General features: G+C 56.6%; 1 protein-coding gene across 1 annotated transcript in view; it reads left to right on the forward strand.

The window, feature by feature from the left end:
- Positions 1-22,983, forward strand: part of RPTOR (regulatory associated protein of MTOR complex 1) — a 331,619-nt gene that overhangs the window by 179,135 nt on the left and 129,501 nt on the right. Inside the window, exon 7 of the mRNA XM_081791320.1 lies at positions 19,001-19,060. Coding sequence (XP_081647446.1) covers positions 19,001-19,060 — 60 coding nt within the window. The remainder of the gene's footprint in view (positions 1-19,000; positions 19,061-22,983) is intronic.

Here is a 22,983-nt window from a genome sequence, read left to right on the forward strand (position 1 = left end):
GATCCTGTCCGGGCCCTGGGCTCGAACCCGGGTTTGGCCCATTGTTGAGTAGTCCAGCACGGCAAGACCCCGCAGTCTGAGGGAAGGGACGGTGACCGTGAGCCCAGAAAGAGGGCGAGGTCCACGGAGGTGAGGCTCAGGAGCGGTCTTATTCTGCAGGCAGCATCTGTTCTGTGCCACCCGGGGTCCCATTCAGAAGACGTGCACGCGGGTCCACAGTAGGGCGGCTCAGGCCCTGCTGGGAACGAGCACGGGCGTGGGCACGGGGCAGCGTCCCGGTGCGGACACAGCGCCGAGTGGCCTTGGCGGTGGCTCTGATGGCCCCCGGGGGCTCCCGGCCGGCCCTCCGCAGCCCCGCCCACAGTCAGTACAGGGTGCGCTTTGCAGGTGTGAGTCAAGACTCTCCCGGTCCGGAGAACACCGCGCCCTGGGCCCCGGCGGGAAGGGGGTCCCGACACAGGAGGCCTGAGCCCAGTGGGAGGTGGGGCAGGCCTTTGACACAGACTCTTAGCTCAGTCTGGAGGAAGGAAAGGAACGGCGCACGCACGACTTGCCAGATCACGTGGGCTGCTGGTTGTCTGTTGTTTTCTTTCAGGCAAACGAGCTGTGCGGGTGTGTTCGACGGGAGGAAGGGGCTCGGGAGAGGGAGGGCCCGAAGTGGGATGCGTTACCGCGGCTTCGCCGGCCTGGGATGATGGCAGAGAGGCCGCGAATGGAGAAGAGGGCAGGAGCACATCCCGAGGGCGGGAAGGGAGGCAGCCGGGGACCGGGAGCCCAGAGATGCCACACGCCCGCTCAGGTACGAGAGGGCGCTCCGCTTGAGCACTCGAGAGGCCACCGTAGCTGACAGGGAGTCAGTGGTCACCTGTGCCAGTTGTAGAGGGCCTGTCGGAGCCGCCGTCGACAGTAAGGGCCGCGTTAACGCAAGCTGAGTGGGAAAGGGAGACCGTCGGCTGCTGTCCGTGAGGGAAGACGCGACACTGAAGGAAGGTGGTTGTGTGGTTTGTTGGCTCTTTCCATGCATTTGTGGATGGGGTCGGTATCCTGTCAGGGGGAAGCACTCAAGCGTTCACCCGCACCCCAGATTCGGGAGCCACGCATCATCCCTCTTAGCAGGACGTGGCAGGCGGCACCAGCCCGGGACGCCAGACCCTCTGCTGAGGTGGGCACGGGGCCGGGGGGAGGGAAGCCAGTCGGTCAAGTCACACACGTCACGGCAGTGACACACAGGTGGGAAAAGAACCCAAACTGCCGAAACCCAGGTATTTGGGTCGCTCTGTGGGTGGCGGCCCGTCAGAGGAGAAGGACATTGTGGACGGGGGCAGAGTGTAGTGGGAGTGGTTGAGGGGCTCCTGGACTGAACTGGGCCGGGAGACGCCGGCCAAGGGGGACCAGTTCAAAAGCCTGAGAACCAGGGACGGAAGACAGGGATGGGGGGCGTGGGAGAGCTAGTCGAGGAGGGAGAGGGTCCAGGGGGGACGTGGCTGCCTTGTGAGGGTTTCGGGGCACCGGAAGGAGTCGAGGAGGTAGGCCTTCGATGTGGGTGTTGAGTCTGGGGAGGAGGATGGCGGGCGCTGGATGGAGGGGAGGCAGGCGAGCCAGACTGTAGAGTCGGGGCGTCGTGGGCGTGACTGCATGGCGGGCGTGGGGAGGAAAGATGAGCAGAGCACAGTAGCCTGATGGGCTGGCATGGGCTCAAGCGAGGAGATTATTGTTTAAAACGAAAACTTGTGTTAGAAGTGAGACTGGGAAGTCGAGATCATCGACCCCACGTCCTGCTCCCAGAGCGTCGGCCGTGCTGAGGGCGCAGGTCCCACGGGTTTGGGGAGCAGTCGGCACGTCACAGGAGGCCCTGAGGGGCAGGTGGCACACACGGGGGCGGAGGGAGGGGGAGCACTGCCCTGGCTGGTGCCGGGCCCAGGGATGGAGTGGCCACCCTAAGGTGCCCGTGGAAGCTTCCAGAGAAGCAGGCCGTGAAGGTCACGGGCCCCGCCTTCCCCAGCCGGAGGCAGGCTGACGGAGCCACCGCTGGGCCGGCCCAACCCGGGAGGCCCTGCGTCCCCGTGGGGTGAACAGAACTGCCCTGTGGCTGAGGCCAGGAGGCCGTGCCATCAAGTACGCGCTGCCCTGCGTCTCTTAGCATCCTCACGCCCCTCTGTAACCCCTTACCGGTGGACGTTCTGGTGCAAACCTAAGTTTTTGCCGAAATGAATTACAAGATGAAGGGTTCAGGATGACGCATCATCGCTTGTGAACGCAGCCTCTCTGGTCAGTCCCACGCACAGCGGGCACACGCGGGTGGAGGCCTGGAGCCCACAGGACGACGACGTTGCACACGCGGGCGTATTTGCACGCTTCCCTTACGGGACGAGCGCCGACGGGCCTCAGCCGCGTACCGAGCAGGGAAACAAACACTCCTCACCACCTGTGCCGTTACTTCCGGTCCCCCCCCCCCCACAAGACAACAGAAGAGCAGGCGGAGGGCGGGGAGGCGGCAGCTCGCTCGCGGCAGGGGCGCCATCGGGAGTGGGGTGTCGTCCTCGTCCGGCGCGTGAAGATAACTAGGGACGGGGGAGTTGGACCTCCGCCCGACGGGCGCGGCGGCCACACGGCATTCAGGCCCAGGCGCTCTGTCCGAGGCTGTTCTTTATCCCCGTCTCCTGCCGCGATGACCCTGCAGCGGCCTCAGAAATGCAGGGCCTGAAAGCATTTCTTGGTAGCGCCTTCTTGGTAGGACACCCCCGTCCCGGGCGTGGGCGCGGAGGGGGGGGCCGGGCAGGTGGCCTGCGTGCTGCCACCCGAACCCCAGGGCGTGTGAGAGACGCGGCCCGCGGGGGTTCCGCCCACACCGAGACCGGAAGGTGTTTCTGGCCCTGCGGCGGCGGCCGAGTCGCACACGGTGACCGTGGGGCGTGGGGTCCAGCGTGTGGGCTGGTCGTGGAGGCAGCATTTTCTGCGCATGCGGGAGGAACAGTCATTGCAAATGTCTCTCCTTTTTATGGGCCAGTTTTTCTTGTTCTTTCTCAAGAACAGGAGCTCCCTGGCCGGTTGTTGAGCGCGAAGCCTGTTGGAAAGGGCCTCCCGTTATTGTGATTTATGCCGGTGCTTTGCTGGAGGCCTGCGCCGGGGGGGCACTTTGTGCACCGAGGACGTCGTTGGAAGTCAGTGAGGCCCGGCTTGGCCACCCTTCCCCCCCGGGGGCTCTGAGCAGAGGGGATGGATGTGCCGCCCGTCGGGGACACGTGGTCAACGTGGGGCTGCCCGTAACTTGTTCTTCCCGGAAGACAGACGCGCGGCAGCCCGTTGCCTGTCCTGAGCTGTCGTTCACTGGTCCCGCCTTCAGACGGTTTGGCCTGGCCGGGCCCCTCCACGCAGCTGTGGCGGGAGGCAAAGAGGCCAGCACTGTGTGGGGACACAGGACTTCCCGGGGCGGGGGGGTCTGCCTGTCCGCCCACCGGAGCGCTGAGGTCATGCTCATTGGAAACACCGCGGGTTTTAGAAGGGCTTTGATCCTGTTGCTGTAGATGGAGGACACAGGATATCCTGAAGAACCAGGCGCTCCGGGACCCTGAAAGCCCTCTGGTCCCGTCCCCTCCTGTTGGCCAGCCCCGTGTCCCTGAGTCTCTGTGTTCCGAAACACCAGCGTGTGGTGGCTGTGCTCTCCGTCCCTCGTTGCGGAGTGACAAGCACGCCCGTGGCCAGTGCTCTGTTCCGTAAGCGTGAGCTTTATGATACTGACTGTAGAACGGTTTCCAACCACAGGTGCTTTCCCATATGGCTTCACCTTGGCTCGTGCTAAAGGCCCGGGGGCCGGGAGAGCCGACACTGCCTGAACATGGCTGTGCCGCGGGCAGGGAACCAGACGCGCGGCCTGTGGCTGCCCAGGCTGACCGCTTCGGTTGCAGCGGAGCAAACGGAAACACAGATCTTCAGACCCCAGCCCGGGGGTCTAGCCGCTGCCCCGCGCCGCCTGCTTTATGCCAGACGGTGTCATTTTGACCCACACTGCTCTGTAGTCCCGTGGGAACCAGCTTTCTGCCACGGACGTTGCAGACTGCCCAGTACCTGGCAGAACGGTGTGTAGCCCGTGGGAAGCTGTGTGGCACGTGTTTGGTTGCAGGGGACATACGGCGCCCCAGAGAAGTCAACAGGGGCCCAGACGTCATGTCCCCAGGGCGTCTAGAAGCCCCCTCCCCCCTCAACCCCCCCCCCCCCCCCCGCCATGAGAAGCTCAAGGGCTCGTAGGTTGTGTCCTTTCAGATTTGGCTCTCCTTGACCAGACCCTCTGGTGCGCTGTCCCTCTCTGTGGCGGTCACTCTGTGGCCGTCCTCACACTGGCTCACGGACCCAGCGTCCGCCTGTCTGTCGCTCTCTCGCCACCTGCGCCCCTGTGGTGCCCATGTGCCAGCGGCATGCCTGTGCCCCGCCCTCCCTGGAACCCGTGCCCCGCCACCCGCCACGCCCAGGCATGGTGACACCCCGCCACGGGCACCGGTCCCAAACTGGGAGGTGTCCTCTGCAGAGGAGGAGACGAGATCGCCTGTGTGCAAACCTTCTATGTCCGTTTTCAGCCATTTTCCTCTATCGGGCTGTAGACTCCTGTTTTGAGTCCTTTCCGCTTGTTCTCAGTCTCCTGTTTTCTTTACCTCAGTTAGGGCCCCTGGCGTTGTCTCCTTCTTCTCTGCCTCTCCAGGGGGAGCCGCAAATGTGGAGAGCAGCTCACGTGCAGCCACAACAGCACAGAACACGTTCGCTCTCAACCTGAGAGAGAATGTCAGCCTCAGCGCTGACCGGTCGCGAGTGTGGGATCGCCGGGTTCGGAGGTGAAATCGGCACATTCCCCCTGTGTTTGCCCTTCGGACCGCAGGGCCCGGAGATGCCAGTCGTCGTGGGGGCTCCGGTGGGCCTTTGTCGTCCTGGGCCCCCTCGCGGGCAGTGTCGTAACTTGCGCAGCGGAGGGAGGGGGCGACGACAGTCACCCGGAATTCCGCCCGGCTGAGCTGTTCACTGTTCCTTCCCACTCCCCGTCCACACGGGCACATAATCGTGCTTAACCAGAGTTACGTGTTTTGTATTTTATTTTTTAATTTGAAGGTTAACACTATAGAGTGTTAACCAGTATTTTATTCTCAAATTTAATATTCCATCGCATTTATAGACATATCATTTAAAGCATTTCCCTATAGTTGTAAAATTAAAGTATTTGCAGGTGTCTTTGCCCCCTGTTTGTCCTCACAGGGCGTCACTGAGCTCTCGCCTCGCTTGGACACGCTCTCAGAACACATTTCCGGGAACGGGGTCAGTAGGTCGAAGCGTGTAGCTTGGGATGCCAGTTGCCAAACTTCTGTACCAATAGGCCGCCCTAAATCTCATCTACCTGGAAGTGCCCTTTCGGCGCAGCCTTCTGTGATTTCCAGAGAGAACACGTTCCTTGCTTTGCACAGATACTCTCGTCACGTGGTAACTATGTTTAATTCTTGATGGGCTGCCAGACTCTTCCACGGCAGCTGAGCCATTTCACACCCTTAGCACAAATCCTGTTTGCCTGCAGCCTTGAGGTCTCTTTTATTACCTATCTACTCACATCTTTTCTTGTTTTTTAATCGTGTCGTCTTTTTTCTTGTTGGGTCGTAGGAGGTCCTTCTTTATTCTAGACCCTAGACCCATATCAGACGTATGTAGGATTTGCAAATATTTTCTCCCCGTCTGTGGGTGATCTTTCTACTTGTTGAAAGCGTCCCTTGACACAGGAAAGTTCTCCACCTTCCCTGCTTTTCTTCTCTCGTTGCTCATACTTTTGATGTCATGTTCCAGAGTCATGAAGGTTTATACACCTGTGTTTCCTTCTAAGAGTTTTATAGTTTTATCATTTTTGCTTGTACATTTAGGTCTTTGATTGATCTTGAGTAGGTTTTTGTAGACGGGTTGGTGATGTCTTGAAGAAGCGTGCCTTGGACCCTGAGCCTGTTTTGTGCATTGAGAGCAGCCTCACAGGATAGCAGGTGCGTCACCGAAACGGCTTGGGAACCGTGTAAAGAAAAGTTACCTTCTGCAGGCTGAAGAGCTCTTTGTTTTGCGTGGTTCTGCGTAGGGCATCCTTTGATAGACTGTGAGTTAGCTTATTCTGTAGGAACGTAAAACAATTCATTATGCAGCTTATCACGCTGGGAAAGGACAAAGCCTGATGCCATTTGGACCTCCTCCGTCAGTGTTTGCAGTGTTAGTATGATGGTTATGTAACAACTCTGGAAAATATTTCTTCTCGTCTGGATTAATCAAATTGCCAACGTGCTTTCAAAACCACACAGAATCACACTTTTTCTGTGTCACAGGATGTCAGGGCCAGCCACTTCTCTGAGGTTTATATCGCCAGTAGCTATTAGGGTCTTGTTTTTTACTGGCAGGTGAAAATTGGTGTCAGAAAACCAGCCTTCTTTAGGTGACGGGAAGGTTCTTCCTGGGCAAACCGCGTGAGGTAGACGTGTGGAGGAGGAGGGTCACGGGTCCCCGTGCGTCTGCTGCCTCCTGGGGGTCGTGACCCGCCCAGCTCGCCAGAAAGTAGCAGTTAGAAAAATTGAGACGATGCCACCTTTTTAATCCTTCCTTTTTTCCATTTTAGCGTCACTGTGGGTTTTTTTCTTTCTCCATCACATCCTTCCACATACTGCAAAGGATTGAAAGAACGTTCCTTCAGGATTCGGACTTGAGGGGAGGAGAGTGCACACTCAGACCTGCAGGGTGTGCAGCTCGTGAGGCGGGTGGACGTGCTTCTCCTCCTCATCTTGGGGACAAGCCAGACGGTGGTGAGCCAGCCTTGGATGGGCTGCTGTCTATGGCTTGGGCCACGTTCTCGTCCCTCAGCATGGAAATAAGCTTTCCGCTCTGTCCCCGTCGTCTCTGGAGAAGCAGGGCCATGGGTTTATGCGGGGACACATTGCGTCCCCACGGCCACTGCCAGCCCTGCACGGATCACGGCCTGAGTGACCACACAGGACCAGGCAAAGCACTCGGAGTCTTGTTTGCGTGTGTGTGTGTGTGTGTGTGTGTGTGTGTGTGTGTGTGTGTCACAGTGGACTGGCTTTCCATTTGTGGATGTAAATTTCTTCCTATAAAAATGCCAAAATTACACACAAACAATTACGCTAGAGATGGGACACTGTTATGTCCTGGGGTCGTCTGGGGTCTGGTTCTCGCGGCCATGGGCACGGGCACTCGCACTCTTGTGTCCTGTGGTGAGCAGACGTGCACTCGGCTTCCTGGTGGCGCAGAAGGGAGACTCCGGGTCGACGAGGACTCGTCGGAGGGGCAGCACCTGTGTTTACTCGTTCTTCGGTGCTCGCGTGCGTGTGGTCGGTAGAGGGGGGGTGCAGTCGTGACGTAACCAGGATCTTGCGGTGTGAACAGGGAGGTTGGAAATTCTGTGGGCTCAGAGGCTGCCCCTTGCTGACCGTGGGGTCCGTCTCCTCCTGGAGCCAGCAGGGCAGGGTTGGAGAGAATCGCCACGGAGGGTGATGTCAGGGGCCGCTGACCTGATAATATCCAAAGCATGGACGAGGAGCACGGCAGATGAGATCGGCAAGTATGGCCACGCGACCACCCTCGGCGTGTTCTCCAAGCCCCCGCCTGCTTAAGGAGCCCCAGGGCTTGAGGACAGAACGTGTACCGTGCACGTTAAGGAACACAGCGGACGCCGAAGATCGACGTGAACTCACCCGGTCGCCACCGGCACGCCAGCAAGGAGCCCAGTCTCCCAGTCGCGCTCTTCCCGCCCCGGCCCTCGGGAACCGCTTCCTGGCGGCTGCGCTGGTCGCGAGTGCGGGGAAGCGGGTAGGGCGTCTGGACTTCAGACTCCGCCTGCTGTGTGTGCAGTTCTCGGCCGCTGTGGAGAGCTCGCTGTCTCATGTAAGCTCCGCGTGCCTCTGGCTGATCCACCACCCCCCCCCCCCCCGAAATCCCCGGCAATGTTACCGTCACGTCCATCTGCTTCTATTAAGTTAATAGGCACAGACTCACGGTTCATAAAGCAGCTGAGGTATCTGGTACTTACCGGTCCACTTAATTGATAAATGTTTCACTTGCAAGAAATTAAAATCGTGTTGCTGCTATTAACGTTTGGAGACATACCCTGGGCGTTCTGGCTTCCCGAAGCGTAACTGCAGGTGTGAGTGGAGGGAAAGCACGCAGGGAGAGCTTGGTGTTGGGGGCCGCGGGACTCGGCAGTGGGTTCGCCGTGAACACCAGGCGTGAAAACCACTGAGACTTCAGTCCCGAGGAAGGCGAGTGGACGAGGGCGTGCGGCCCAGCGCACAGCTGTTGGCCAGCCGGCACGTCAGCCGTGGTCCAGGCCACGAGGAGACTCGGATGGAGAGTCCTGCAAGGCTCCTGGCAAAGACGAACGGGTTGAGCGGGTTGAGCGCACTTTCCGTGTCTCTCCTGGTCACGCTGCCTCGGGTCTGGGGGCTCCTGGCCCCTGGGCCTCCCTCGTGCAGCGGGGGGTCCTTGCTCATAAGCTGCCACCCTCCCTGTTTCCTCATTTTCCCTGCTTTCCCGGGTCGGGTCTGGGGTGACACATCGGACACGTTCTATGATTGCCAAGAGAAATCGGCAGGTGCTCTTTCTGAGTTTGGGTCTGATCACCTTGGCCCCACGTGGGCACACGTGGCATGTGGGTCCAGAGGAGGGCTCTGCAATCGGCAGGCTGGCTGGCTGGGTAGTTTCAGGACCTCCCGAACCTCAGCCTTCTCCCCCCGCGAGATAGAATGATAACAGCAGGCTTGTAAGTAGGCCGCAGAGGACGTGTAGGAGGTGGTGTGGCCACAGCCCCCGGCCTCCTGTGGTCCTGGGCAGGTGCGGCGGCCAGGAGAGCACATCCCGGGTTGTCTGTGGTCGTGTCACCGCGGGTCAGCTCGCGGCTGCCACTGGGGAACCACAGCCGCTCTCCACGTGGAGTCGCGTCCCCACACCGCACACCCCTCTCCGGGAGTCAGCCTGGTGCTACTGGAAAGTAGTCAGGTTTTTTAAACAGGAAGGACTACGCAGGTTTAGTCACTTAATTTTTACCTAAATTTAACTTCATGCGTCCGCCCCAAGGCCACCTTTTATCCTAGACAAAGACGGATGGAGGCCGGCTGCCACCTGTGAGTATAAACAGGTGTATATTTAGGGGTGAGCCTTCCCTCTCTGCCCCTGAGCACCACTTTGTCCTGGTGCTTGAGCGCCGGGGCTCCCTTGGGGTCACAGCCTCAGCCACCGCCCCCTGCCCCCTTTCTCTGCACCATTGGCTGATTTAAAAAAAAAAAAATTTTTTTTAATGTTTATTTATTTTTGAGACAGAGAGACAGAGCATGAACAGGGGAGGGTCAGAGAGAGAGGGAGACACAGAATCAGAAGCAGGCTCCAGGCTCCGAGCCGTCGGCACAGAGCCCGACGCGGGGCTCGAACTCCCGGACCGCGAGATCGTGACCTGAGCCGAAGTCGGACGCTTAGCCGACGGAGCCACCCAGGCGCCCCACCACTGGCTGATTTTTAATGGTGCCGGAAGAAGCCTGCTAAGTCAGACTGCAGGGGGGGCTCTCGTGGGGTCGTGGGTGAGCAGGCCGGAGCGCCACGCGCCTGTCACAGGAGGAGTCCCCGCCCTGCAAAGCTGGGCCTTCCTGACCCGGCTGGGCTTCCTTGGGGAGGGTTGGCGTTTGCTCACCTCTCCTCTCCGGCAGGAGGTCGTGTTCTTTTCCCTTCTCAGCCAGGGTCTGCACCGGGCCGAGGAGGCTGGAGAGTCTGAAGTGGTCTCGAACAAGCCGGATCCTACTTTACCAGGCGGCCTCTGTGGGAAGGCCGGCAGGGCTGGCCAGGTGTGCGAGGCCTCCTTCGTTGGCTGTGGGCCATGAGAGCCACCTGAAGGAAGAGGCTTGCTTTGTAGGAAAGAGCTGGTTTTCTGCATTTGCACATTAGCGCAGTGGCAGGAGAGGCTGGGGCCTCCCTCGAAGGGTCGACAGTCTTCAAAAGTGGAAACAGACGACTGACGTTTGAAAAACGTACATATTTCCCTTAAATATTTTCCTGACATTGGCTCATCAACACAGGAACGTCTGTACTGAGTCCGTCTGTCTCTTCGTCTCTGTTTACTCTTTATCGTGGGATGTTTCCAGCCGTTCTAACAAACGGTTGAGAGAGTAGTGAGATGAACCCCTGTGTACTCATCACCCCCCTTTTGCAACTGTTTGCTTCGTTGTGTTGTTTATATGCCTAATTTAAGTAAATGATAGACGTTCTGATATTAACCCCCCAATACTTCAACATGCATTTTTTAAAGACAATTTAATCTCTTCTGAACTAAAAGGACAGAACCCTCACGAAGCTCACACCATTCCCTTGAAAAACGTGTCCACAGGTGTCCAGGCTCACGCTCCAGGCAGGTGCTATTGGGGCCCCAGGGACACCCGCCAGTGCCCGGCCCTGGGGCTGCGGCCCCGAGACAGATGGGGTCAGCTCGCTGCCTCGCACGGAAGAAAGCGCAGATGAAGGGGTGTCTGTCCTCCTCTGACCGATGGGATCATCAGCTCTTCTTTGAGCTGGCTGGCTCCTGAGGCGGGGCGGCCCCGAAATAGCGAGCTCCTGAGCCCTCGAGTCGTGTCCTCATTCCGGGCTGGACGCCCCTCGGGAGAGTATGCTGCCAGGCATCGTTAGCAGGGGCAGCTATTTAAAGTTAGCAAATTAGGACCTAACAATACCAAACCGCAGGCTTTTAATTTAGTTACAAATTCCAGGTAATTGACGCACTGGTTTCAAGTGGGGGGTTGTTTTTTGAAACCTGCTGGAGTAAATGAAATGCCAAAGAATTTCCTTGTTTTACTTGAAGTGTGTTTATCGCCCCTTTGAGTTGTCTCCCCAAGTTCCTTTTAAGAAGGGAATATTCCAAGCCCGACGTCTTCTGGGAGCGCTTCACACTGGGGAGGCCTCTGTGAACACAGTCAGGGCTGGGGAAGCTTCTGGGCATGTCATTCGTGGGCTCCGGGAGGCGCCCGGTGCCGCCTGTGGCAGAGAGCTCCCAGCCGGTCTCTCTTGCCGAGCACAACCTCGGTGGGAACATCGTGCAAGTGAGACTTGAATAGCAGCCTGCCAGGGCCGTCCTCTGTCCCCCAGCTGCCACCGGGCATAGGAGCAGCTCCTAGAGAGAGGGGCTCCCGCCTGGGGGCATTGGGGGGGGAGGTGCGCCCCCTCCAGGCAGTGCCGGTGTCTTCCTGAGCTGGGAAGCTCTCCACACCTCCTGGTTCAAGAGGTTTTACGGAGCTCAGCCTCCAGCCCCCTGCCCGCCTCCCGGAGTGCTGAAGGTGCCCACCTTCTGTCCAGTGTTTGCTCTTTCTGGTGAGCGGCCCCCTCCGTGAGTCCCCTCGTCAGCGTAGCCTCGGCTGTGGCCAGAAGGGTCCTTGTGAATAAACCAGAGGCTCTCCTGTGCCAGGGCAGAGGACACAGCAGCTGCTTTGTGCCTGCGGTGAAATGATGTAAAAACAGTCTCAGTAGAAAAAAAAAAAGAGAGAGATAAATATTAAGATGACAAAATAAAAGAGAACCAGCAAAGAGAAGGAAAAGATTTAAGAAATAAAATTTCATTCCAAAATTTAAGTGACCTTAAAATCCGTTACCAGTGAGTAGGTGTTCCAGGAAATGGAAAGCAATAAAAAATGAGAAGCACAACAAATAAGAGAATGAAGATTCAGCATACCGATGATGATTCTAGAAACCCGCGAGAGAGATCTTAATACAGTGGAGTGGAGCTCACTGTGCACTTCACCACGGCACGCGCTTTTCCAGAGGTGACCACGACTCCGTGTGCATGCACAGAGACACAGGGCAATACAGAGACACATGCAGGCATGCACACGCACACACACACACGCACACACACTCAGAGCTGCTACAGTTGAGTTCGAAATAAACCATCAGCAACTAGGAGCCTACAGACAGTAAGAGAACAATAAAGTTTGGCCACGTGAGCTCCATCCCGGGACTGCTTTGATTGCTTTCTATTAGGCCACCTATTAATATAATTCATCATCTTAATAGGTGCAAGCAGGAAAGTTATTTGATCAAATTAAAAATGAATTTTAATAAAAACTTGTAATAAAAATAGAAGGCTGCTTCCTTCACATGAGAGAAATCTCTTCCACAGCAGCTGCCACCGTCCCTCCGCATCTCCATCAGTGTGAGTAGCACCAGGAGAAGGGCGTGTGTGCTGACTCTAATTCATTCAACAAACCGTTCTGGAAGTGCTACTCTGTATCGCAATTAGATGAGAAATCAAAATGAAAGGTGTACGTCTTCTAAAGAGAAGGCACGTTTGCATTATTTACGTGTGATCTGAATTTCAGCTTTGCAAAACAAAAAAATGCTTTGGAAAACGATTAGCAGTGGCCGGCCGCTGGCCCAGCACCGCGGGCGAGCCCTGCCTCTGAGGGGGCGCGGCAGGTGCCTGGGGTCCCCACGGTCCTGTGGATGTGGGGCTGCACCATTTCTTTATCTGGGCAGTGGTTGTATTTACATTATTATTGCTTAAACTCACTTCTGTGTCTCATGCTTTTCACATATGGTAGACTTCACGATAATTGTTTGCAACGTGTTACCTTTTTTATATGTTAAAAATATAGCCAGCAAGGAAATCCTGGGAAGGAAAGGAAATCTGATTCACGGCAGTGACAGCAACAGACAATGACAAGAATGAGCTGGCCCAGAACACCGCACGCGTGTATAGAAAATCCCATAAAACTTGACTGATTGGAACGAAACATAGTTTGATAAAGGGAGGAGGTGGCCACACCATTACAGGGTGAGACCCAGTAAATTAAGGACATAAATTCTCCGTAAATTAAACCATAAATTTAGCACAGTGTTGACAAATTGATTTTAAAGGTCAACTGGAAGAATAAATGTTTGAGAACAGCCGTGAAAATTTTTAAAAAAGAGAAGAAAACAGATTTCTGAAAGAAGCCTCATCCTACCAGTTATCAGTGCCACTTCAAGGTACAGTCAGAATAAGAGTGGACATTCGAGTCAGTGGGACAGAATAGAGAGCTCCAGAAACAGAATCTATACGTGTCGGAATTTGTAATTTAGAAAAAGAATAAATCACTCAGCGTCTAGTATCCGGGGCACGTGGCTTACCATTTGAAAATCTTTAATCCCCCTTTCTTAATAAAAAAATTCCAAACATAATGAAGATTTAAGTGTGAAAAAGAAAACTCAAAAAAGTGCTAGAAAGAATGTCAGCTGGGAGAATTAAAAAGCCATAAAGGGAGTGGCCGATTTTATGAAACACAAATCTTAAGTTTTGTATGGCAAAGAAAACAAAATTCAAAACGCAGTCGGCCTTTGAGCGACTCGGGTGTGAACTGCACGGGTCCGCTTCCATGCAGACTGTTTTCAGTAAGTACCGGACGTGCTGTAAATGCACCTTTTCTTGCGATTTTCATGACAACATTTTCTCTTCTCTAGTTTGCTTTATTGTAAGAACGCCATTACATTATAATGCATTATAATCATGCATAATAATATGCATTATTGTGACGCACGTACAAAATATGTTTCAGTTAACTGTTATCGGTAAGGCGTCCAGTCAGCAGCAGGCTAAATTAGTAGCTAAGTTTCAGGGAGTCCAAAGTTCCACGTGGATTTTTGTCTACGGGAGAGGTGGTGCCCCTCGCCCCTGTGTTGGTTTTTGGGTCAACTGTCCATTTATAAATGAGGGAAGATCGTGCAGCGTATAACAAAAGGTTGATTCTTTTAACGTAGGAAACACAAAGATCAGTAAAAGGATGAGTACCTCGATACAAAAATGCAAAGGGCGTGAATAGGCAACAAGCAAAAGAAAAGCAATTAAAAAATTATTAACTGGCATTAAACCTCAATATTAACCAAAGACATTGGCATGATACGTCACTTATCAGTTGGGCAGACGTTTGTTTTGTTTTTTTATGGTGATAAACCCTGTATTGGCAGGAAGTGAGAACCTGAGCGCGTTCAGCCTTGATGTGACAATAAATGACTCTTCCTGTCTGGAAGGCCCCCAGACAATGGGGAGTAATTCAGCACAAGTGCACCCATTCATCAGGCAGGTTTGCTTCTAAGAATGCGTCCTGAGGACAACAGACTCAGTGTTCATACAAACGGGGTTCATTCAGACGTTGAAGAAGGTCACTTTCTACGTGTCGGCTTTCATACCGTCCCAAGACACACGAGGGCAGGTTAGGAAACAGCCTGGTAACCTGCGGTCTATTCCAGTGATGGGATGATGGGGCGCCAGTTAGCGGCAAAGCAGAATAAACTCATGATCCAGACAGGACCACGGATAAACCTCAAAGTCACGCTGGCTGAAAAGGGCCTGGTATAAAAGTACACCCCGGACGCTTGTGAGTAAGTCACTGGGAGAATCAGAGCAAGGTCTGTCTCTGTGGGCATTGCCCGGGAAGGCTGGAGGGAAGCTTCTGGGATGTTGGTCGTGGTCTCCGAGGGAGACGTTCCCGATAACAGCTCATTAAAACATATTTTGTGTGTGTTCTATGTGGTATTCTTACAATAGGACTAGAGAAGAGAAAACGTTATTATGAAGATCGTTAAGAGATTTACAAGACTTACCATATTTACTGAAAAAACGCAGGTGTGTGCCTTTGTCAAAATTCCGTGAATGTACAGTAAGAGGTGTGCTCTCATTGCGTGTGATCCTACATCAGCATCAGCAGGCGAAAGCACCGAGCAAATCTGGGGATTTAGGCGTGCGTGCCGAAGAGTGCAGAGGGGGGAGGGGTGCGGTGCCCGCCCCGAAAGTAAAGTGAATCAACCGAGGGAGAGACGGAGATGTGATGACATCAGACGCTAATGCTGGGCCCCAGGCACTTCCTGGCAGATTCTTCCAACTTTGTCGAAGGTTTGAAAATATTAGGGGACAAATGTTTTTAAGAAATAGCTGTAACGTCTATGACAATATTCTCTGGTAGAAGGAAACAAGCCCAGTCGTAGACACCGGTTGCGGGCACGGGCTGGGCACGGTCTGGAAATGCAGGGTGGAACCAGTGTTAACAGTGGCCACGTCTGCGCAGGAGGGTGGGGGCCGGACCACAGGCTTTGCACGCCCGTCACGCACGTCTGCACGGTTTGGGACTTCACAGTGACCGTGGTTTCCTGTCGTCCTGCGACAAACTAAATCAGAAGGATTCGATTTTTTGCAAAAGGCAAAAGTGGAAATGTTAGCAGTTTTCGGACTTGGGGTAATTTTCACTTGCAATTTGCTGTATTTTTATGTTTTTTTATGGCAAATACGTGTTTTCTTTTGTTGGTTTTTATTTTAGTTAGAAAAATATTTACTGTATTCCCATTCTCAGGAACAACACCAAGCACTTACATGATGCGTTTTGAGGTTACAGAACTAGGTTTTGTCTTTATTTCTTTTTTAATATTAATGAATTTGTTCTGCATAGAATCTGGAAGCTACCTGCTTTCAAGAGTGACAGGAAGAGCAGAATATAGGTGAAATGCTAGAAATCCATGACAACCACCAAATCAGTCTCCTGCCGTGTTCGGGTGCTCACGTGTATTTGTCGGTTATCAGAACTGTCTGTTGGGCACCATCAAGCACTGGGACGTACTGATGAACAGGGTGACACAAGTCCTTTTACTCCCCAAACTTACCTTCTGCAGTAAAGGTGAGCTGTAAACAGCTATCTAATACAACATCAGGGAGTGAGAGATACCGGTGTTAAAAAGCAGAGTGAAGGGGGAGAGAGCGGAGGTCAAAATCTAGATAAAAAAAGGAGTAAATCTCACAGTTTTCCGGGCCAAGGATGCGGCAGGCCTTGGGAACCACGAGTGCAAAGGCCCTGAGGCGGGTCTCTGCCTGGTGTGTTGGAGGAACAGGACGTGTCAGGGTGAATGGAGCCGGGTGAGCAAGGGTGAGCGCGGGGAGCTCAAGTCAGAGCAGTGGCCGGGAGCCGCGTCCCGCGGGACCCTCCTCGGTGGGTCTCTGTGAGGACTTTGCCTTTTATTCTGAGGGGCAGGAAGCCTCTGGAGGGCTGTGAAGCAGGTGAAACGACTTACTTCAACGTTCCTTCTTCACATTCCCTCCTAGAAGGCTTGCTCGGGCTGCTGGGTAGAGGGGTAGGGAGGGCAGGCAAGAGTGGAAGCAGAGAGACTGGTCTGGAAAATGTGTGAGATAGGGGTGCCTGGCCTGGGGCTGTGGCCCCCAGCCGTGGTGGTTCTGCCCCCCAGGGCCCATTCGGCAACAGTGGGAGACGTCTTCGGTTGTCACGGTCGGGGCCCGGGTGCCGCTGGCATCTCGTGGGCCGCGGTGAGGATGCCGCCTGCTGACAAAGGATGATCCGGCCCCAAGCGTCCTAGTGCCCGGCCGGACACCCTGGCCTGGGAGGTCAGCGGGTAGGAGGTGAGCAGGGGTCGGGTCAGGTGCTGTGCAGCTAGCAGAGCAGACGGGACTCGCCGACGGTCTGGGATTGGCGCGTCTGACAAAGAGGCGTCACAAACGGCCCGAGCCCGTTTCTGAGCTCCGTCGCGCACCGAACGGCACCACTGGCTGTGTTATTAGAACCACTGGCATCTGATCTTAGGGCTTCTGAGCCATCGTCACCGCGTGTGATTTTGCCTGCTCTTTGGCCTTCCGTGGGCCAGCAACAGTGTCACGTAGGGGAGGAGAGAACAGTGTGAAAAAGAAACAAGTCGTCGACAGTTCTGGCGCAAAGGGCCTCGGCATCATTGGCCAAGGTAACGCTCGTGGCGCCTCCGTGACGGATCCGTCCACGCCGCGCTCCCACGAAGAACCACAGCGTGAACCTTTTCAGGCGTGGTGTCCCTGTGCTTAATTTTCTGCTTAGTAGAACTTCGTGTTTTCAGCAGGTGTATTAAAATGCTTACTTCCCAGAGGACGCTTAAGTTGTTTTTTACAATTTCAAAGTCTTTGTGTGCTAACCCCAGAAGCTGGCCAACCGTGAGTCTGGTTCTGTGGCCTGTTTTTTCTCTAAATTTTAGATAGGATACTCTGTCGTGGGCGCCACGGTTAGGAACCTCTGAGGAGCGTCTGGCTCTCTGCTCGCGGGCCGTTTGCGTGATCTTGTGGTCTCTTGGTGGTAGGACTGGTCTCCTTTGACTTTGCTCTTGGTCCTGGGATGTGGCTCTGAATCCTGGAACATGATCACCTCCCCGGGAGTCCTGTGGGAAGTCCAGATGTGAATCCGGCCCTTTAATGTGGCGTGCCGGCGCTCCCTGCCTGTGTGCACGCCGGCGGGCGGTGTCGAAATCTCCGTCCGTCCTTTCGGCCGCTGTCCCCCCGGGGCCCCTTGGAGTCCCGCCCCACGCGTGTCTGGGGCAGGGTCAGCCAGGGGCTCCGAGCCACTGCTCAGCCGAGGCGGCTGCCTCTCCCCTAAGCGTGGCCCCCGCGTGCTGCGTGGATTGGGCTGTGCCCGCGGGGCTCTCCGGGTGGAGCAGACTCACCCAGACTTGCTCCGTCGAGGGTCACATCCCTTCCCTTTCTGTCTGTATCTGTTCGCTTCTTGGTGCCTTCACGTGGCTGTGTTTTGCATTTTGTCCAGAACTGATTATCATTATGGATAAAAGGACTAGCGGGATACAGATTATTCTGTCATCACAGAAATCCAGAAGTGCCAATCGATAAGTACATTATAGGTAAAAAAACAAACAACAAATTGGCACGGTTTGCAGAGGACCCAGGATGAGAACGAAGACGTCTTTCCCGAAGATCCTTTCTGTCCCACGACGAGAGATCCTGATTGCTCTGAACCTGCCAGCGGGGGCGGTGGTGACTGGGGGTGCGGGCAGAGCCATCTGAAGCCGAGGAAACAGGATTTGCGTGGGATGGAACTGGCCGGCGGATGGAGCATCTGGGCCGCGAGCCCTTTGTGCCCATGGGAGGGGCCGCCCTCTCCGCCAGGCAGAGACCCTCACTTGTGCTGCTTCCCTCTGAACGGGACCACACCGGCTACGACAGCCACTACCAGGAAAACGACTTCCTGCATGCTGGCGGGCGAGGCTCGGCCCCCAGAGGTGCCCAGGGGTCCCCGGCAGCCGACTGCACGTGCCCCCACCCTGGAGGCCGCCCTCGGGAGCCGTGTGTCCTCCCAGCCTCCGTCCCTGCTGCTCTCCGACCCTCCCTGTCTCCCTCTCGCCCTTCCCACCCGGCCACCTCGGACGTGTCAGGCCTCGTCTGCCTGGCCCTGGGGCCCGTCCCTCCCCGTGGGCCCGCTGCTTGCTCTCCGACCTTCCCCCACGTCTCGTGTGCAGCTAGTGATGCACAGAAATGCTTCTTGGAGCTGTGCGTGTTTGCCATTTGTCTGCTCGGCTCGTTGGAGGGCCATTTGAGCTTAACTTGTAAAGCAGGCATTTCCCGTGTCTCCCACTAAGTGCCGCACGTTGCCCTTGTTACTCCGTGTGGCTTCTGCCCTGCTGGGTGCCAGCGGCCGGGACAGGAGGCAGGAAGGGTGGCTGCCTGCCCCCTGCCCCCCACCCCCGTTGGTGCACGCACGGCAGACGGGGCCTGCCGGGTCCAGTCTCACTGTGACGCTCGAGTTCATGGCAACAAAGTGATATGATCGAATTCGCTTTTCTGTGTCTCCGCCCACGTTTTTCTCTGGGGTGTCTGGAGGTCACTCGCACTCCTTCCGGCACTCTCCCCAGCTTGCTTTCTTACCAAGGAGAAAAAGAAAGGGAACCCGGTCTGTCCACTGTTTGGGTGGATGCCTCCTTTCCTGTCTCACCTGGCCCCCGCGTCCTGTTTCTCTCCTTCCGCTGATGGTGGGGGAGGGGGCAGTGAGGATTTCTTCGTAAATGTGAAAGGTCCAGAATTAAGAAAATCTGGGTTTGTGTTTTCAGCCTCCCCCTTTATCCCCTTGCTTACTGGGGGCCCATGGTACTTCTCGTTAAATGTCCCCGTGATGGGACTCCGTGTCCTCTGTCCCTGCGCTGTGACTGACTGTGTCTCCTCTCTCTGCAGGTTTTGCATGCAGAAGTGCGTGAGTCTGGTGCCCGGGGTCACACTGGATTTAATAGAAAAGTAAGTAAGATATTGGCGCTGTGCGGCTCTGGGGCCCGCGGGGTTCTCGGAGGCGCTTGCTGTCAGCCTGCGGGTGCGGACGTCTGCCCTCGGGGAGGGCCGTGTGCCGACGGTAGCACCGGTGGTCGGCGTAGCACACGACTAAGCGTGGGGCCGCGACGGAAGAAAAGCGGAATCCACGTGAACATTTGCGGATACTCCCAACACTAACGCCAAAGCAGAGGCTGCTCCCAGAGGTCTCTCTGCTCCCCAAGTGGGTTAGTGAGGTCACGGCCTAGCGCTGACCCCCTGTCCCTCAGCCCCCCTTTCACGTGCTGAACTCCGGCGCCCCCATCCTGCGTGCTGTCTCGGGAAAGGCCGAGGTCCAGGCGGGCGCGCCCCGGTCGTGTGGCCTCTCCCTGCCCTTCCAGGTCGACGGCGACCCGTCTCCCTCCTGTCGTGGACACTCTTGTGTCTGCTCTGCGCGTGCGTGTGTGTGTCGACTCACCTTGGCTCGTCCTGATTCACCTACTGGTTGTGCTGAAACCTTCCACTCTGGACACCATTTCTTCCAGAATTAACTACAAGATAATAGTTCTCTAAGTCCTGATAGAGGAAATCGTGTGCGAGAACAGCGAGGCCTGAGTTTAATTAAGTCAGGCAGGAAAGGCAAATATACCTCTGGGTTTTTCTCCTGGAAAACTACTTGCCTGCGTGTCAGGGGAAACAGACAGGAATGTTAGGTGTAAACGTCCACGTCAGGGACACGAAGGGCGCGGCCCTGCCGGGGATTGCGGGCACTCTGTGGCAACAGAAAGGCCACGGCAGTGCCGCTCGAACCGGCACAGACGGTGTGCCCAGCTCTGTGGGCAGAAAAGCAAGTGAACAATGTGCACAGGAGGCCGCCGAGGGCATTTTCACGACCGCATGTCCGTCTGCAGGCGGGAGTGCAGGTAAGACAGTCCCTCACCGTGTGGGGTCTGGGGGAGCAGCTGTGCTGGCGGGCGTGGCTTCCTGCCCATCGTCTGAATTTTCTACGCAGAATGCACATAAACGTAAGTGGAGAAGAATTAGGATGCCTGCAAACAATTCAGTGAATATAATTACTCCTCATAGGTTTTGAGTGAGTGTCTAAGGGCATGTGACTGGCCTGCTTCCCTTTGGGAACTTTGTTCATGAGCAGGACGGTGATGGCAGCAGGGGTGAGTGAGCAGGATGGTGATGGGGGCAGGGGTGAGTGAGCAGGACAGTGATGGCGGCAGGGGTGAGTGAGCAGGACGGTGATGGGGGCAGGGGTGAGTGAGCAGGACGGTCATGGGGGCAGGGGTGAGTGAGCAGGACAGGTAATGGCAGCAGGGGTGAGTGAGCAGGACAGGTAATGGCAGCAGGGGTGAGTGAGCAGGACGGTCATGGGGGCAGGGGTGAGTGAGCAGGACGGTGATGGGGGCAGGGGTGAATGAGCAGGACGGTGATGGGGGCAGGGGTGAGTGAGCAGGACGGTCATGGGGGCAGGGGTGAGTGAGCAGGACGGTCATGGAGGCAGGGGGGGAGTGAGCAGGACGGTTATGGCGGCAGGGTGAGTGAGCAGGACGGTCATGGGGGCAGGGGTGAGTGAGCAGGACGGTGATGGGGGCAGGGGTGAGTGAGCAGGACGGTCATGGGGGCAGGGGTGAGTGAGCAGGACGGTGATGGGGGAAGGGGTGAGTGAGCAGGACGGTGATGGGGGCAGGGGTGAGTGAGCAGGACGGTCATGGGGGCAGGGGTGAGTGAGCAGGACGGTGATGGGGGCAGGGGTGAGTGAGCAGGACGGTCATGGGGGCAGGGGTGAGTGAGCAGGACGGTGATGGCGGCAGGGGTGAGTGAGCAGGACGGTCATGGGGGCAGGGGTGAGTGAGCAGGACGGTGATGGGGGCAGGGGTGAGTGAGCAGGACGGTGATGGGGGCAGGGGTGAGTGAGCAGGACCGTGATGGGGGCAGGGGTGAGTGAGCAGGACGGTGATGGGGGCAGGGGTGAGTGAGCAGGACGGTCATGGGGGCAGGGGTGAGTGAGCAGGACGGTGATGGGGGCAGGGGTGAGTGAGCAGGACGGTCATGGGGGCAGGGGTGAGTGAGCAGGACGGTCATGGGGGCAGGGGTGAGTGAGCAGGACGGTCATGGCGGCAGGGGTGAGTGAGCAGGACGGTCATGGGGGCAGGGGTGAGTGAGCAGGACGGTGATGGTGGCAGGGTTGAGTGAGCAGGACGGTCATGGGGGCAGGGGTGAGTGAGCAGGACGGTCATGGCGGCAGGGGCGGCGGAACACCGTTCGGCGCCATCAGGGCGGACGGGAAGGTCTGCAGCTGTTCTGCTGAAGAGCAGGTCTTGGTTATTGCGAAACCAGCCCACGGCTGACAGCGACCCAGAAGCCTCCGTTAGGGAGGCCACGGCAGGGGCGCGGGGTGAGGGCGAGCTGGAGTCGCCGGAGCAGGAGAGCCAGGGGTGCGGCCACAGGTGGGAGAGCCAAACGTGTCCCATCGGTCGGGCAGGACAGGGTCCCGCAGCCGGGACCGCAGAGGGGTGCCATCGGTTCGCAGGGGTCAGCGAGGGCGCGAGCGGCCGGGCCTCGTGCACAGTGCTGCGCACACGGGCGAGACGGTGTCTGCCGTCCCGTCACAGCTGCTCAGTGCACCTGCTCTCCCCGCGTGCGCAGGGCTGCAGCCTGGCGGGAGGCGGTGATGTCCAGCTGTCGTGATGGTGCTCGAGGCCGGCTCGTCTGCTTGGTGCACTCCCCTCTCCCAGGCTGTGCTGTGCGGTCCCTGCCGGCTCTCCCGCACTCGTGGTCGGGAAGCGAGGGCCGCACCGTGGCACACGTGGGCTGGGCGGTGGGGGCCGGTACCCGAGCTCGTGCTGCCACATGCAGACCGCTTCCGGCAAGTTCTCAGCAGTCACGTTTTATCACGGGTTGGTTGCTTCCGGTGGCCCGTTCAGAGCGGTCTCGGCTTACGCTTTCCTGAGCCGGTTTCCCTCCCTGCCCCCTGTGCCTGGGGCACACTCGTGCGCTCCTCTCCCTCAGGCAGGGCGGGAGGCAGCCGTCCAGCGTCTCTGTGTGCCGGCCAGTGTCCCGCACGCCCTCCGGCCGGGGAGCCCCGTGCGCACGGCCCTGTCCCGTCCCGTCGCCCGGCACGGTCGTGGCTGCTCTTGACCAAACTCCGCTCGAGATGAGTCACGTGGACGCAAGAGCGTCGCATGTTCTGAGTTCTCCAGAGGACAGGAGCTACCGACGCTTAAGTAAAAATACGAATTTCTTAAGTTATTGGGTTAAACCTCTTTTTTTGTTGTTGTTTTTTTTACTGGGAGGAAGCTGGCGTTCAGTTCAGCTCTGCTTCCTGGCTGGCATCTTCCAGCCCGTGGCATGGCCGGCGGGGCAACCAGGCCCTGGAGGGACGCTTTTCCTCCAGGCAGGCCTCCCTGTACCCAGACCACGTCGGGACAGCCAGCTCCCGTCCTGTCACTCTCCCAGACGTAAAGTGTGTGCGGCAGCTTGACGCCCTCAGCAACGACCCACAAAAGAAAAAAATTGTTGAATTCAACCTCATAAAAATTTAAAATGTTTACTCCCTGGAAGACACAGCTCAGACCGCGGAGAGACAAGCCGCCAACTCGGGGAGAATGTTTGCAAATCACACAGCCAACAAGGGACTTGTATCCAGAGTATATGAAGATCTCTCAAAACAAAAGTAAGAAAAAAAAACCTCAAAACTGGACAAAGGACCTGAAAAGAGACTTTGCCAAAGAGAATTGAAGGACGGCCAGGAAGCCCGCGCAAAGATGCTCGAAACCATTAACCGTTAGGGAGACGCACATTGAAACCACAGGGTTAGTAAAACAAAAGGCTGACGACATGCGGTGCTGGCGGGGGTGCGGGACGACCGGAAATCCCACGCGCCCTTGCGGGAGGCGAGGTGG

The sequence above is a fragment of the Panthera onca genome, chromosome E1 (assembly GCF_046562875.1).
Source record: "Panthera onca isolate mPanOnc1 chromosome E1, mPanOnc1 haplotype 2, whole genome shotgun sequence".
Taxonomy (NCBI): Eukaryota; Metazoa; Chordata; class Mammalia; order Carnivora; family Felidae; genus Panthera; species Panthera onca.